Source organism: Microcebus murinus, chromosome 13 (assembly GCF_040939455.1).
Source record: "Microcebus murinus isolate Inina chromosome 13, M.murinus_Inina_mat1.0, whole genome shotgun sequence".
Lineage (NCBI taxonomy): Eukaryota > Metazoa > Chordata > Mammalia > Primates > Cheirogaleidae > Microcebus > Microcebus murinus.
The window spans coordinates 17,955,220-17,973,023 of NC_134116.1; the positions used below are offsets into that span (position 1 = coordinate 17,955,220).

The 17,804-nt window shown below is 39.8% G+C and overlaps 1 protein-coding gene across 16 annotated transcripts in view; it reads left to right on the forward strand.

Annotated features, from left to right (window-relative positions):
* The window catches only part of DOCK9 (dedicator of cytokinesis 9), a 272,799-nt gene that overhangs the window by 54,650 nt on the left and 200,345 nt on the right, over positions 1–17,804 (forward strand). For 10 of the 16 annotated variants that reach the window (XM_076009311.1, XM_076009314.1, XM_076009316.1 and 7 more), the window contains exon 1: positions 7,644–12,451. The exons of 5 other annotated variants lie outside the window; for them this stretch is intronic. In XM_076009311.1, coding sequence (XP_075865426.1) covers positions 12,290–12,451 — 162 coding nt within the window. In that variant the 5' untranslated portion in view covers positions 7,644–12,289. One more of the 16 variants, XM_076009329.1, reaches the window with a different exon arrangement.

Genomic DNA, 17,804 nt, shown 5'->3' on the forward strand with positions numbered 1-17,804 from the left:
AACGTCTGCTGAAGGTCTGACTTCTCAGCGGTTCTGCCTTTTTTCTTTCTTTCTTTTTTTTTTTTTTTGATTGTTGTGGTTTTCCATTAATTTTTACACTTGGAGATAGAAGTACTCAGAGATGCCACAAAGAAGGAAGCCAGAGTCTTTCCTGACTCTTTGTGAGGGTTGCTTATGCCCAGCCCCTGGTGGTTTAAACTGGGGTTGCTTTCTCAGTCCCAGTCGAGGTGGTGTCAGTGTTGGCTGCAGTCATACAGTGGGCCTGACCATTAGGATGGGTTTCCTTGGAAGTCTTGTTTCCTTGGTATAAGGTCAGTGGATGGCCATCATGAGTGTGGTCACCCATAAAACTTAACTTTAGAGTTGTTCAGAAGATTAAATGAGACCATGTGACTAAATTCCATGCTCAGTATGTGGCATGTAGTAAGAAGTAGTTCCCATGTAACACACTGTTAAATAAAGATGTATCCAGCACTATGCTCTTATATAGTGTTTGTCTTTAAATTTCACATTAAAATTTACATTTAAATTTTAAATCTCCTACATTGTTTAGATGATTAGACTAGCCTAAATAAAGCCAATTTTTATTTTTTTGCTTTGAATAAAATTTTGTAGCCCCTGTTAATCTCTTTCCATTCCTCCTCTGACTTTTTCTCCAAATGGTATTTTTTTCTTGGATCTTGAGAGCCTTGTGGTCAAACCAGAGATGAAAATTTTGTGGGAAAATACCTGCAAAATAAATTTATTTGAATGAATTGGGATAGATGGCTCAGCCCTAACATCCAGACCTTGCCTGATATAATAAGTGAGCCAAAGTTATTGACCAAACAAAAAGTTTCCCTTAAGTGCTCTATAAATTTAAAGCACAATAGCTTCAACTGGCCCTTAATGAAGAAATCATTTTACCGTGTCTTCTGTACTCTCTGCTACATATAGTGCCTGGAATGCTTTTGTGAATTTGCTGTGTTAGAAGTAGTGTAGTAGACATGTTTTGGAAAAATAACTGTATCGAGGACAGGGTACTTTTAAGAGAAATTCCACTTCGTAAAAAGGCGCCCCCTGATATGTCTTGTCTGGTTTTTGTTAAACACTTCTATCAGGATATGATTCACATACCATGTAATTCACTCATTTAAAGTGTATAATTCAGTAGTTTTCAGTATATTCAGAGTTGTGCATTCATTACCATAGTCAATTTTAGAATATTTTAATTACCTTCTAAAGAGACTTTGGACCCCTTAGCCATCACTCCCAAGCTTCACCCAGGCCCCTAGCCCTAGGTAACCATTAATCCTTAATACTTCTGTCTCTAGATTTGCCCATTCTGGACATTTCATAGCAACGAATTCATACAGTATGTGGTCCTTTATGACTAGCTTCCTTCACTTAGCATACTGTTCTCAAGGTCACCCACGTTGTGGCATGTGTACTACTTCAATTTTTTTTATTGCTGAGAAATATTCCACTGTTTACTACATTTGGCTTATCCATTCCTCAGTTGATAGACATTTGTGGTGTTTACAGTTTTTGTCTATTATGAATGATGCTGCTAAGAACATTCGTGTCCAAGTTTTTGTGTGAACATGTTTTCAACTGTCTTGGGTATCTAGTTAGGAGAGGAATTGCTGGATCATATGGTAACTCTATGTTTAACTGTCAAAGAACTGCCAGACTGTTTTCTAAAGCAGCTGCCCTATTTTCAGTCCCATCAGCAGTGAGTGAAGGTTCTAGTTTCTCCACATCCTCACCAGTACTTATTATTATTTGTCTTTTTGATCTTAGCCATCTAGTGGTTGTGAGTATGATATCTCATTGTGGTTTTGATTTACATTTCCCCAATAAATTTTCATTTGCTTTTTGGCTTTTTGGTCCTGTTTTTAATTGGCAAGGGCAGATGGCAATACCTGTAATCTGTGTAATTCTTATGTGGGTCATGGTTTCTCCTAAAATTATCCCATTTCTCTGACCTAGTTAAATGCATGTAAGCACCAGGGAATGTTTGAGTGAAGTTATACTCTTTTACAACACAGAGTTCAAGCCATAACCCAACTGGCTGTATATAAAAGAGAATCTTACGAAGATTCAGATTTTGTGTCTTTATAAAAGGAAATTAAAACCTTGTAAGGATTCAGATAAAGAAGTCTTATGAGCTTCTATAAGCAGGGATATGTGAGACCTCTAGTTCCTTTTGACTTGATCAGAAGCGTTGAGAAGGGAGTACATATTTTATTTTGTGTCTTTTTATTCCATTTTTTCAAAAACATAGGGCTATTTTGAAAAATTGCATCCCCATCCCTATATTTTAGAGAGGTAATAACTTTATTATCATTATTTCTTATTACTTATCTTTTGATTAATCTAATGGAAAATGTGACTAAATTGTAATAGTTTAAAAGAATGTTGAACTCAAACCTTATGTATGTTTTATATTTTCCTTTTTGCCCTTGATAAATATTTATTCACGTTGAGACAGCATTTCTATATTGCCATAATGAAAGTAAAAGACTTAAAGTAGTCATCTGCTAAAATGTAAGATACAAGTCACTGAAGTGTGTAGATTCTGAATTTTAGTCTCTGCTTTCACATGTCAGAACAACTTTTCAACAGCCAAAACCCTATATTTGAAGAATATAAACTGTTTTCAAGGGTACGTCTTTTTCATGAATTATACCACACATCTCTTCTATTACAGTATACCTTGCCTTGAAGTGATTTTTTTCAGATGTCTGCCTGTAATCGATTTCCTTGGAAGAGGTTGGTGGAGGCAAAGAATAGGTCACTGCAACTTCTGATTTTATACTGTCGTGAGTGAGTTTGCTCTGCTTCCTTGTTCTTCATTTAGAGTGTCATTTACAGCGGGAGCCTTGGTGCTTCTTGTACTTATGTGATCCTTTGTGTCATCAGCCAACCTCACTTAGCACCTCCCCTCTAGATGTGTTCACTGAGGCTCAAAGTCTTTGCCAGTAGCTGAGCTCATATCAGATATGAGCTCTCATATTTGATATAGGATCAGCATTTATGGATTTATTGGTTTCTCCAAAGAAACCATGATTTTGCTCCATGACCTCCTGTAACAGTAATTGAAGTTGCCACTGCCGGCAGCTTCCTGAGCTGAGGGGCCAGTCCAACCTGTGTAAACTCTGTTGGTTTGTTCACTTCATACCTCTCAACGAAAGTAGGGGACGTTGTCTATGGATCAGAAATTTAAATCTCAGCCATCTTTTTTCTATGATGGTACATAGTTTGAAGAGTTTTTCTAAGAAGTTCAGTACAGTCATGGTCACTTAACAATAGGGATACGTTCTGAGAAAGCATCATTAGGTGATTTCATCATTGTGTGAACATTACAGAGTGTGTTTACACAAACCTAGATGGCATAGCCTACCACTCACCTTGGCTGCATGGGATAGCCTATTGCTTGTGGGCTGCAAACCTGTGCAACATGTGACTATACTGAATACTGTAGGCAACCGTTACGCAATGCTAAGTATTTTTATATCTAACATATCTCAACATGGAAAAGGTACAGTAAAAATACAGTGTTATAATCTTGTGGGACCACTGTCACATATGCGGTTTGTTGTTGATTGAAACATCATTATGTAGCACATGACTGTACCAATTGGAATGAGGAAATAGAGAAGAAACATTGTGAAACCTGTTCCTCCATCTTCTCTGCCCTTTGTGAGGGGCTGAGTTGCTTAGGGAGAGAGCAGGAGAAAAGGAGAGTTATCCTTCTCTGGTTTTCTATTCTTATGCCTTACCTGTTTCCAGAAGGGATAGGAAAACAGTTCCCAGTAAGTTGATTTTCTTTTTTTCCCTAAGTTGTGGTAAGATATACGTAACATAAAATTTATCATCTTAACCATTTTTAAAGGTACATCTCAGTGGCATTAACCCTTTGCACTTGGATGCCGAGTGCGACTCGACACGGTTAACATTGGCAGCAGATAAAATGTCGAGCCACACTCAACTCGAAGTTTCACGGGGGGGGGGGGGTGTCTATTTTTCTAATATCTTTTCTTGTTTTCATTAGCATGAAAGGACAAGTAAAATGTAAATGGAGAGATGGTACACTAACTTCCAGGGGTAGATTATTATCCACTAACTTAGAGCAATGTTTAGATGGAAACCTCCATATAATCACACCTCACCCTAATGAAAAACACAAAGATTGTGTTGTTTGTTCTAACAGAAAAATCAAAGGAGGAAGAAGAGAGATGATTTATATTTGTGATACATGTGAATGTAAACCAGGTCTTCATGTGGGTGAATGTTTCAAAAAATATCACACCATGAAAAATTATAGAGATTAAAATTACTCTTTGAATGTATCAATAATTTGAAATATAAAAAAATCCAAATAAATAAGTTTGTATGAAAAGAAACTCCAGTTTTTTATTCTACTGCCACACTTTGTAAAATCTGGGGTATTTAAAAAATTAAATCCCGAGTAGAATAAAGGAATCGAGAAAAAAGCAAGTGAGTACAAAGGGTTAAGTACATTCACATTGTTCTACCACCATCATACCATTCATCTCAAAAATTTTTTCATATTTCCAAACTGAACTCTGTCCTCCTTAAACAACAACTTCCCATTTCTTCCTTCTCCCTGCCCTGGCAACCACCATTCTGCTTTCTGTGTCTATGAATTTGACTATTCTAAGTACTTCATGTAAGTGGAATCATGCAACATGTGTCCTCTTGTGCCTGGTTTGTTTTACTTAGCACAGTGTCCTCAAGTTTCATCCATGTTGTAGCATATGCCAAAATTTCTTTCATTTTAAGGCTGAGAAATATTTCATTGTGTATATGCCACATTTTGTTTATCTATTTGTCTGTTGATGGACACTTAGGTTGCTTCCACCTTTTGGTTATTGTGAATAATACTGCTGTGAACATGAGTGTACCATATATCTCTTCAAGTCCTTTCATTTCCTTTGTGCATATTCCCAGAGGTGAAATTGCTGGATTATATGGTAATTATGTTTAATGTTTTGAGGAATCACCATACTATTTTCCATAATGGCTGCACTATTTTCCATTTCTATCAGCAAATAAGTTGGTTTTCTTAACCCAAACTTTTCTTCCTTTTGGAGACCTGTTTTATTTTAAAAGCTATTTAAACTGGTGTCCTGCCAAAAACAGGAAGATTCTCTCATTTATTTGAGAGACTGTGGTCCCTTCTTGGAGACACACCACCCTTTGTCCCATGGAGCTGGGATTGGCTCCTCTCACTTCCTTTCGCTTGGTCACCGAGGACACGTGCAGGTGCCCAGAGTGGTCCACAGGGACTGTGCCTGCCTCACATGCTAGCACCAACATGGAGAAACTGATGTAACTTTGTGTTCTCTGCTTTTGAGAACATTTAAATACTACTGTTAGCAGCATACCTGATTCCAGTATTTTATGCAGTCCTAATTTTAGGGATACATTTTTAGCAAAAATATTTTGCCTCACAGTGGTAGAGACAGACAGGTGCAGACTTGAGCTCTCACAGGGTCCACAATCCCTGTCTGCTCTATGTCCTTTGAGCCCGGCTGTCATCTCTTCACCTGAAGGTACCGGATCCTACTGGCATTTCAAAGTATTCTAACTCTCTTGTGTTCTGTGGTGGGGATAATAGATAATGAATAAATTTTGATAGGCAGTAAGTCTAAATTTTGAGGTTTATATTCCTGAAATCCACAATGGTAAGAAAGTTTACCCTTTCCTTATTTTTATTTTTATTTATTTATTTTTTTGAGACAGAGTGTTACTCTGTTGCCTGGGCTACAGTGCCGTGGCGTCAGCCTAGCTCATAGCAACCTCAGACTCCTGGGCTAAAGCAATCCTCCTGCATCAGCCTCCACAGTAGCTGGGACTACAGGCATGTGCCACCATGCCCGGCTAACATATATATATATATATGTGTGTGTGTGTGTATTTTATATATATATATATATATATGTATGTATATATATATATATATATATTTTTTTTTTAGTTGGCCAATTAATTTCTTTCTATTTTTGCTCTTGCTCTTGCTTAGGGTGGTTTTGAACTCCTGACCTTGAGCAATCCTCTCGTCTTGGCCTCACAGAATGTTAGGATTATAGACTTGAGCCACCGCGCCTGGCCTTCCTTATTTTTAAAAAGATACTTATTTAATAACACTTCATTGATTTCCCTTACTTTTTAAAAAACTTCTTCTAATGATCATTGCTGAAACCTCCACTCCTTTTTTTGCAACCTACCTCTTTTTTTCATGTTCCAACATCCCCATTTCCCTCTTTAAATCATTTTTTATTAACAGAAATAGTTTGTTGTTTGAGTTTACCAGATCTGAAATTCTTTGTATCTTTGAATTTTACATAAGAGATGCTTATATTTTTGGAGGAATTATCCTACTTCTAATCTTAATATCAGGGAAGAAAAAAAATTTAATTTGGACAAAAGGGGAAGAGAGACCAGCCAGCATTTACTGAGCATGTGGTATATACTGGGCCTTGTGCCAGATACTCTGATTACATTTGATAATATTTTTTTTTTTTTTTTTTTTGAGACAGAGTCTCGCTTTGTTGCCCAGGCTAGAGTGAGTGCCGTGGCGTCAGCCTAGCTCACAGCAACCTCAAACTCCTGGGCTCGAGTGATCCTTCTGCCTCAGCCTCCCGGGTAGCTGGGACTACAGGCATGCGCCACCATGCCCGGCTAATTTTTTATATATATATATATCAGTTGGCCAATTCATTTCTTTCTATTTATAGTAGAGACGGGGTCTCACTCTTGCTCAGGCTGGTTTCGAACTCCTGACGTTGAGCAATCCGCCCGCCTCGGCCTCCCAAGAGCTAGGATTACAGGCGTGAGCCACAGCGCCCGGCCACATTTGATAATATTAATTGGATATAAAAGGAGTAGAGCATTGGGAGGCCAACTTCCATAAGTTTCTTTGCTCAGCAGAATTTACTGCATTGATAAATGAAGTACGGACTGCCAGAGATGGAAATTAGGTCTTCAAATGGACTGGCTATCATAATGACATTTACATAGAATGAATGACATGTTAGATTGAATTCTGCCCATACTTCATTTGTTTAGGTTTGGTGAAGTGTGGCTGTACCATGTATGATCAGTCATCATTATGTGAGGTCTTCATTTCAACCACTGCCGAATGAAGAGAATTCTCCCTTCCTGGCCTCCTAAGATAGATCCAGGGTCTCCCTTATATCTCTTTGAAATACAATATTAATTACAGTTTGTAGTTCTAGCTTTTTTAGATGTCATTTTATATTCCTCTTTATTCACATTTTTCTGCCAGCAGGTCTGAACCTGAATTCATTGTTTTTGCAGGTTTTCTGGTAGTTCCTATAGCATGGAGCCGAGTCCCTGTCCCAGGTCTAAAATGCATAATACCCTGAGGGCAGTCCCAGCCACCTCCCATGCCATGTGGTTAGTATTTTCCTAAGAAGTGGGGCCAAAGCAAAATTCAGAAATTGTTAAATTCATCAAGAAAGGTGGTTGTTTTAAGTTATACAGTAAATCCTTTGTGGGGTATAAAACAATAGATACTTATATGTTTATAGCAATTTCTTGGTTGAGTTCTCTTCTATTATTTTATTTGACCTTGACAATGTATGAGGTGGGCAGAGTAGATGCCATTCTTCTCCTCTCCCCCATTCTTTTTTTTTTTTTTTTTTTTTTTTTGAGACAGAGTCTCACTTTTGTTGCCCAGGCTAGAGGGAGTGCCGTGGCGTCAGCCTAGCTCACAGCAACCTCAAACTCCTGGGCTCAAGCGATCCTCCTGCCTCAGCCTCCCGAGTAGCTGGGACTACAGGCATGCACCACCATGCCCGGCTATTTTTTTGTATATATACTTTTAGTTGGTCAATTAATTTCTTTCTCTTTTTAGTAGAGACGGGGTCTCGCTCAGGCTGGTTTCGAACTCCCGACCTTGAACAATCCGCCCGCCTCGGCCTCCCAGAGTGCTAGGATTACAGGCGTGAGCCACCGCGCCCGGCCTTCTCCCCCATTCTTAATAACAGCTTTCTTGAGATAGGATTCACTGTTGGGGCCACTCCACAGAAACAGGATGGATCCCCCCACCCAGCCAAAATTTGCTTTACATATTGAGACTGAAGTTTATTACTCATATAAGGAAGCTTTCTAGGGAGAGCAGGGCAGATCCCAAGCAGTCCTAAAATGGCTTGAGAGAACAGGGAAGGGAGACTGGCTTGGGGTTTTTCTGGTGGTTACAGGGAGGATAGTGTGGAGTGAGAGTTCTCATAAGTGGCTTGAATTTCCTGCTGGTGCCATAGAGGGAACCACCTAGACTTTCCTGTCAGCTTGCCCAGATGTTGGGAAGAAGGAGATGTAGGAGGATGAGGCTTAAAAACATAAGAAATAGAGTCAGGGTTATTGTTAGATTCACATGCTATAAACGTGTTCAATTCAGTGGTTTTTAGTATAGTCACAGACTGTACAGTGTATATAGATATCTATAGATTAGAAGCACTATATAATTTCTGAACATTTTTGTTATCCCAAAAAGAAACTTTGTATCCATTAGCAATCACTCCATTATTCCCTCCTCTCTCCAGCCCTAGGTAACCACTAATCTACTTTCTATTTCTATGGATTTGCTTATTCTGGACATTTCTTGAAAGGAATCATACAGGTTGGGTGCAGTGGCTCACTCCTATAATCCCAGCACTTTGGAAGAATCACTTGAACCCAAGAGTTCAAGACCAGCCTGGGCAACATAGTGAGACTTCATCTCTACCAAAAAAAGAAAAAGAAAAAGAAAAAAAAAAAGCCAGGCTAGGTGGTGCGTGCCAGTAGTCCCAGCTACTTGGGAAGTTGAGGCAGGAAGATTGCTTCAGCCTAGGAGTGAGATCAAGCAGTAAGCTATGATTGTGCCACCGAACTTTAGCCTGGGTGACAGAGTGAAACCCTATCTCAAAAAAGAAATCATACAATATAGGGTCTTTTGTGACTGGCTTCTTTCACTAGGCATAACGTTTTTCAGATCTATTCATGTAGTAGCACGCGTAGGTTCTTTGTTCCTTTTTATGATTGAATGACATTCCATTGTGTCGATATGCCGTATGAGTTTGTCATATTAAAAGATAATTAATTTGGAACATCTGAGGGTAAGGCAGTGATGGGAGCATCAGGTGTCGGTATTAGCAAGAGAGGAAGCCATGGACCTGCATCTCAAAAGGGAGTCAAAAGCAGACATCCAGTCTTGGGAATTGTGTAAATTTGAGGCGACATTTAAATCTGGGAGAGTAAATGTGATCTCCAAATTGAAATATATACTCTTTAGGTAGCTGCACTGGTTGCCAATAGATACCATCCATTTATTCATGTCTCTGATGAAATTCATAGCAATTATAATTTTAGACCAATCCAAGATCATTCTGATTTAGAAAAATCAGTGAAACCAAATGTGCATTTTTATATTTTGTCATGCTTCTATTAACATGAAGCCCAATTTCTTGGCTGTGTTGAATACTTTCCTCTAAATATTTTCTGTTGCTTTTCTCTTGCCCTCTAATTTTGTTGGTTGGAAAATGATTAATATATAAAATTGGTACAAGTTGCTCAAATGCTTATATGTCTTATTCTGTTTTCTGCTGGTATAACATAATACCACAGGCTGGGTAATTTATAACGAACAGAAAATTATTTGGTTCATAGTTCTGGAGGCTGAGAAGTCCAAGAGTATGGTGCTGGAATCTGGTGAGGGCCTTCACGGTGCATCATCCTATGGCAGAAAGCAGAAGAGCAAGAGAGGTGATCCTCTCTTGCTCTCTCTCTTGAGAGAGAAAAGGGGGCCCAATGCATTCTTTTATCAGGAACCCACTCCTGAGATAACTAACTCACTCTTGAGATAATGCCATTAATCCATAAGGCTCTGCCCTAATCACCTTTAAAGGTGCTACTTCTCAGCACTGTTCACTGGGAATTAAGTTTCCAACACATGAACTCAGGGGACACAAACCATAGCATCTTGTTAATGTGTCTCTAGAAAACATTGCTTTTTCCTTTGATTGATTGTTGGGAAATTGTTCCATTCTCTCCCATTGTTTCATTTTTCTATTTTGTTTTTGTAAAAAAAGATTTTTAGCTTCATCGAGATATGATTGACAAATAAAATTACATAAATTTAAGGTGTATAATGTGATTTGATATACATATATATTATAAAATGATTATCACAATTAAGTACCTAACACATCTAACACCTTAGTTACCATTATTTCTCTTTTTTGTGGTGAGAACATTTGAGACCTTTGTTTTAAATGCTGAGGGTTTGAAAAGTAAACCAAATAGCATACACCAGCAGCTTGAAATTTGCTTGGTTATCATTTATAATCCTTTGTAAAGTTCAAACATAATCTTTAGTATCTCAAATAATATTCCCTGGCTTCTGCAACTCAGGATGTCTAAAATTGGTAATAACAATTATAAATTAATTTTAAATTTCTAGGTACCATCTTTATTAATATTGAGTGAACTATATTGCTTTTTAAGATGTTACCTTTGCAGTACAGGAGTTGGTTAATTGATGGATTTCCTGACTTCTCAAAACAGACAATTTAACCCATATGTTTAGTGTCTTAGAGTCTCCAGTTCTGTGTAGATGAGTTTCCATGTTTATCTGCTAACATTGCGATATCGAGTGAAGAGTTATATCTTCTGATGTCAGAACTGGGATGAAATCTTTAACCCTGTAGCTCTATTTAAACAGAATCACCACATTTGGAAATAGAATGCTTTAGACCCCATAAAGTTACTCTGTTTTGTGCATGTGCTGGTATCTCCACCCCTTTGATCTTGCATGGCAGTTAGACACATTGCATAAAAATGCAGGAGAGAGAGTAAGCCTGGATTTTTGCTTTTCTCTGGGACTTGGTGGCTAAATTAGCCATAGAAAACACATTTTGGGATCATGTGACTGGATGGTGTTCTCATAGGTGTGCTTTTACTACATCACACAGGTTTCCATTACCAGCCCCCAGGTACCCAATCATTACAATTCACTCTGACTTTGAAATCTATAGACAGAATGAAAACTGTTACCTTGTGAAATAAGGAATAATATCAGAGCAGATCTTAAAAGAATGGGAACTTTTTTCCTATGTGTGTGTTGTGGGCAGGAGGGGTTTTCCTGTGTGTGTGTGTTGTGGTCTTTTTATATGGTTAGCCTTTCATTTTTTAGGAAGGAAAATGGCAGGAGTCAGCTTGGTATTATGTCAGTGAAAAGCTTCCTTTTTAGCCATTCCCAAAGATTCACATAGTATAGCGTCACTGAGTTCAGTCTGCAGTGAAAGGACTTGGATTACTTATGTACCAAAATAATAACCATGTTGACTGCAAAACTTGAGCATGTATTTTACCATTGTATCCTGGAGTGCTGATTCAGAAGGCATACATCTAGCCAGATTGGGTAACCTTTTATCCATGTTCCCATTTGCATATTTGCATACCAGAGATGGGAGAATCTTTGAGGCAGTGCAAACTTGCTAGCCCTCTCTAGCAAAGAGTAGAGGTAGGCTGAAGTCAAGATCAACATGGCAATGTTGTGTTCCCTTGTGGTTTGCTGTCAGCAAGCTGTTACCCATACATGCAAAAGGTTGTTTGAAGTGGCTTGCACGTGTTTCCATAGCAGCAGTCATCTTAGCGATTCCACTCATTTTTTTTTTTTTTGGACTTTTTTTTTTCTTTTGCTTCTCTATTCCTCGCTGATGCAGGATTAAACAAACAGCATATTTAGGTCAAGGAAAGAGATGTTTGCTCGTATAGATGCTAGGCTAAGCATTCTGGGAGAGTGATTTCTTGCAGCAGATGAACATTCTTTGTGCTTCCCTGCAGCATCTGCAGCAGTGTGGCTGTCTGGCACTGTCTTTTTCATTTTGGGCAGGTTCTGAGATTCAGAACAATCCCAAGCAAATCACAGGAGCCGGCAGTTTTCCAGAAACCACATGTAAATCTTCTGCTTATTTTGTATTAACAGTGAAGCAATCCGCTGGAAAAATGATACTTTAAAGGTTTTGGTGCATCTAAGGTGTGTCATCTTGGGTTTGCACCACCCCTCCTGTTTTACACTCGGAGCCTGGATTTTTTTGTCAGGCAGTTGGGCAGGAGCGGATTCTAGTACGACAGCTCAGAGCTTCCCTTCTGTTCCAGTGCTGGTGACTGCTTGTCATGAAGATGGTACAGTGGGAGCCTGTTTCTGAAGAGCCAAGGAAGATGATGTGGAAACGGAGTAGAGATTGCTAAAAATCTGAACAGCCACACCTTGGGGATGGGTTGCACTACTAGTGTGATTCTGTTTAAAGGCATCCGCACCGTCTTTGAGAGAAACTGCGCTTATATGTGCAAACAGCAAGGAGAGAATAATGCCCTTGAATATACAGCATACAATTGGACAAAAGAAGATTCAGAACTATTGATCTCCTCCTGGCTGGTAAATGCTGTCTCTCTTAATAACAAGTAGTTTAATGGTGTTAGAATAATCTAGTGTTTGTGTAAAAGCAAATATATTTATTTATTTCAATATGTTGTATGTATAAATGAGTAATTAGTAGCCTGAAATTTAAATTATGAGGTACCTGTTTGTATGTGTGAGAATGCCATGTATTAAAGCTAAATATATACAGAGAGAGGAGTTAGTATATGATATTTTATTAAAGAATAGTTTTCTACGGTAGCTTTATGAGCTTACACGTTCTTGGTATAGTCCCAGAAATAATCCCCGGCAAAGTGTGTATTTAGGATGTTATGCATGTGAGCCCTCTCCCAGTGATAGTGAATTATCCATTCCCTTTTTATCCTAGTCTTCTCCTTGGCTAAGATTTTCTTACTAAAGACTTGTGGTCAGTCCTTGATTCAGGGGGAGGAATTTAAAGGGAGCATGAAAGAAAACTGCAATGGATATGAGACAAATATTTAGAGTTTTATTTTTAAGAAAATGCAACTACTTATGTTTGTGGATGAAGGGTCTTGAGAATAAAAGGAACCTTAGTTTGACACAAGAGTTCTATGTCCTGCCCCTTTACAAGGCACGAAGAAGTCACAGATGGGTGTGCCTCTTCATGGCCTTCTCAGCACCAGGCATACGAGGAAACTACATATTGCTCTCCTCCCTCGGGCTGCCTTGCCATTTTTCCTTCTGTTCTTATCACAGTTTTTGTCAAAATGAGTGGGGACGAACACATGTGAGATTCTCCGTGAGTCTTGCCAGCAGCTGCTCGGTACAGCGAGGCGTGCAGAGACGCTGAGACCTTTCCTGGCTGGGAGGCTGCCATCTGAGCCTGAGGAGGGGGTGTTGGCTTGCCATCTGCACCTCGTGATCAGATTGGGGCGTCCCAGCCTTGCAGGAGCCCAGAGAGAGGATGCATTTTGTGGAGAGGCGTATGTGACGTTAGCACTCAAAATACTCAGGAGGATGAAAGGAGAGCATCGTTTGAGGTATTGGATGCATTTTGGAAGTCAGTGTTACGTGTGGTATGGAGTTTAAGTGGTGCTATATTAACTGGTAAATATTTTAAGCTCTGATATATTTTGGAATATGCTTTTGAGAGCAACTGGTATCAGAGATGAGAAAAACCAGCCTGTTCTGGTGCTCTGTCCCATTGGCGTGTCCACGACCCGACAACATAGGACCCCCTTGGCCCAGAATGGCAATGCCCTTCTCGTGCTGCAAGCCTCTGCTGCCTCAGGCCAGACTGACTTGTCTTTGGTTAACTTCACTTTAAGAGACTCTGCTTGTTTTTCTTTTTTCTTTTATTGCATGAGGGAATAGTAACCTGCCAAGGACTTAGTCAGAGCTCTGGGGCTGGGTTTCTGGAATGCCGTTCCTATTGGCTGCTCTCTGCCCACCACCCTCACCTGCACCAACAGGTTGAACCATGTGTGTGGCAAAGGTGCTGCTGGCGGGAAAGGTGTACCCTCTCAGTCCACCCTGGACTTCTTGTGTTCTTTGCCCCTGTGGCCTCCTCTCTATGCTGCATACAAAGTGGGCCTTGGAAAAGAAAGTCAGGCAGGGTCACTCCTTTGCTCAGAACCTTTCATTGCTCAGGGTCAAATGCAGAATCCGTATAGTGGTCTCCAGCACTACCGACCTCTCCCTGCTTCTTCCTCTTTACCTCTTTGCTTCTTTTTCTCTCTCTTTCTCCTCATTCTTCTCTGTGCTCTGGCCACCCAGGCTGCCATGCGGTTTCCACTTCCTGGGACATCTCCCCCAGGCATTGCACAGTTCCTTGTCTGGCCTTCTCCAGGTCTTCGCTCTGATTCCCCTTCCCAGTGAGGCTCCCACCACCCCCTCTTTAGCCCTGCAAGTCCTGCAGTACACTTTTTCTTTAGTCCTGTGCAGTTTCTTAATAATATGTGTTTCCACCTGACGTTCTCTTTGTCCGGAATAATAGCATAGGTATAGTAATAGTAATTAGTAGTGTTGCTAGAAGTCTACTTGTAGTACAAGAGGAATCAGTTTCAGTATGGCTAGGGTTTTGTCTGTTTTATTCACTGTTCTGTCCCTAAGAGCTAGAACAGTGCTTGGCTCTATAGTAAATGCTCAATTAGTGAGTGAATGCTAATGAAATAGTTTTATAGTCCTGAACTTAAACTTGGAGAAGCCACTGAGAAGATAGGTTGTAATTACTCATTCTACAGCCAAGGTGTGATTGTGTGTGTGTGTGTGTGTGTAGTTTCTTCCAAATAATGACTGGTTCATCTTTACTAATCTCTCCTGGGCAGTTGACCGTTCAGCTCCCTGGGGTTGTACTTCCCAACCCTTTTGTCATGGTGCTACACCAAGAAATTACATGGTTCATGGCCAAATATTCCATAATTTTGCTGTGGTCATGATTGACAATGTATTATAGCGTCTTTGGTTATTATTCAGACTAGCTCTGTTGAGGCCTTTTCTGTGGTGTAGGCATTTGAGGACCTCATTTTGAGCCACCCAAATCCTTTTTTAAGGGAGCCCTGCCCATCAGTAGTCCCTTGGTTCACCTCCACGTAAAGGTAGGCTGACCTTATCTCTGGGCAGATGTGGGTTCCTATCAGGGTCCTCAGCCTTGGTTGGAACAGTGTCTCTCCTACCTCCAGCTCAGGTGGCAACTCTAGCCTGTGGTTCAGCCTTAACTGTCAGCAGGTAAGAGCTGCATCTCACCTTCTCTCAGAGAGCATGACCCCCAACTCAGCCATTCTATGTGCACCACACCTTTGTGGAGGGGATATATTCAGGAAGGAGAGCCTGAAGGGTTTGAGGCCACCTATTCTTCTGGAGACTCTAAATATCCCAAACATCCCATCAGTCAGAGACAATATTCCTGGACCCCCGGGTTTTGGTCTCAGTGAAATTTCTGCTCCTGCACTAAGCTTTGTGTTTTTCTGTTGGCCTTTACTGAAGCACATCATGAGAAACATTGTTATAAAAGTGATATCTACTGTAAGGATGTTGTTGAGGGCTTTGCTTACTTGCTATTGGAACAGCAGAAGCACTATGGCATGGTGGTGAAGAATGCTGACTGGAGCCAGCTTTAGGGGTTTGAAGCATAAATCCGTAACTTAATAGCTGTGTAACTTTGGGCAATTTCCTTGACCACTATGTTCCTCAATTTCTTTATCTGCTAGTTGTACTTACCTGGTAGGGTTATTAAATGAGTAAATATGTCTGAAGCTCATGGCACAGTGTCTTCCACATAAGTAAGTGCTAATTGTTAGCTATTATTATCATTGTTATTGTCTGTTTTTTAGTGTTTCCTTCATGAGGAGCCCCGGAAGAAATTCTTCCTCCATATTCTGAATGATTGATTATGCTTTTCATGAGAAACCATTCATGAGGAACCATTTATTTTATATACATTATGGTTCATGTAACTGATTTCAGCTAAGTCATCAGCTAACTGTTAAAAGAAAGCTTAGTTCCAAACATACGACCACATTCTAACGGATACCTAGGATTTTTCAAAATGATGTTTTGTATCACCCTTAAACCTTGTTCTTTTCCTATATTACCTACCATTTTATCACAGTCTGCTTTTTCTCATCTGCTTTTTAAAATAACTTTTAATCTTTTTAATATATGTATATGAATCATTTAAATCCTTTTAGCAATTTAGTCAACAAGGCAGGGTATAAATGAATAAGCTAACAGAGAACTATATAGTAAAGAAAAAGCCTTTTACCATCATTAAAGATGGCTCTGAAGGAAAAAGCAGATATCTTGAGTGCAGACTTTAGCTTCCTAAGGATGGGGCTATGCAGACTCCTCCTGGAAGGTTCTTTTTATATTTAAACAGAATGAATCAGCACTGTGGTGGGCGGTTCACTGGGAAATGGACTTATCTGACAAACGTGCACTGACCCAATTTCAACTTTCCACCAACTAAATTTTGACTAGTAATTCTACCACAATTCAGGGGCGAGACTGAATTGGGGTATATTTTATTACTGACTATAGGTTTTTCCCTAAACGATTTTCCCTTTTTTTATTAATTGAATGTGTTGGTTTGGCGTGTTCAAGAAACAAGCGTGAGTGCATATTTGTGCTGGGTGTACAGAAATGATGGGGACGCCAACATATAGGATATACTGGTACCATCTGAGGATGGGAAGGACGGCTCAGTCTAGGCCTTCCATGGGTAGGGGAAACTTGAGCTGAAATAAAACACATTGTAAAATCCATTTTTTCCTTGTCTGGGAAAGTTTGTGATGGGCCTAGCCTTATTGGTGAGGACTTGACCTATTTTACTCACGGCTAATATATCATGTTCTACTCCCTTAACGTGACTGTGGAAGAATTGAGGAGCTTTTGGATTATTCTGTAACATGTTCTGTTTTTGTCCATTATAACTGAAGTGGAAGAAGTTGCTCAGTTTTGACCTTGACAGCAGCTAGGAACCTGTCAACTGCTTAACAAAGAGCAATGAGGAAGGCAAACTGCTTGAAGTCACAAGAGGGGAAAACACACTTACTTGTCTTTAATTTTTTTTGTTAAATGTTGGGATAATGCAATTACAATTTAATATTTAATCTTTTTTTCTTTGTCTCACTGCCTTAAAGCTTTGAAGTTTTTCATGGATCTACTGTTAAAAGATGAGCTGTCTTCAACATGTCTTCAGCCTTTATTACGTATAGGCTTTCATTAGACCACTTTAGTCTCCTGAAGCTGAACAGTCCTTCCTAATTTAAAAAACCTATTGGCTATGAAAATCCTTTGACAGTCATTTCCTAAATATGTGCACTGTGCAAAGAGAACAGAGTTGAAGGCCATGTGCTCCCTGGCCTGTAAGAGGCCCCAGTCCTGCTGGTGTATGTTTGTGTGTGTGAGTTTGGGGTGGGGATGGATGGGACGGGAGGGGAGGTAGGTGGTATAATCAATGACAGGCAAACGATAAGTGGAAAATGGTATGATGCCTGTCAGCTTGAGGCACTTGGGGAAAGGCAAGGCTGGATCTTGATTATTTTAGGTGTTATCTCATGCCTTTTTCTTGCTGTCATTAATATTATATATCGGTTCTATCTGCCTTGAGGTGTAAAGGAGGCAGGGCCTGGCTGCCTTCTGGTATTAGGCGGCACTCCTCAGTTCCAGGTCTGGTCACAGGACCATGGCTGTAGGTAGGCTGTGTTTTCTATCTTATTTCTAATATCCTTCCTAATGATGCCCAGTGGATTTTGTTTTCTGTTTTTGTCATAACAGTAAATTGGGCTGATGTTTTCAAGGGACAGTCTGCTCTGATTCCTAGATTCATTTCCTGCATTGTAACTGAGATCGTTCCGCTCTGTAGTGGCTGCTTTTTGTGGGTGCAGCC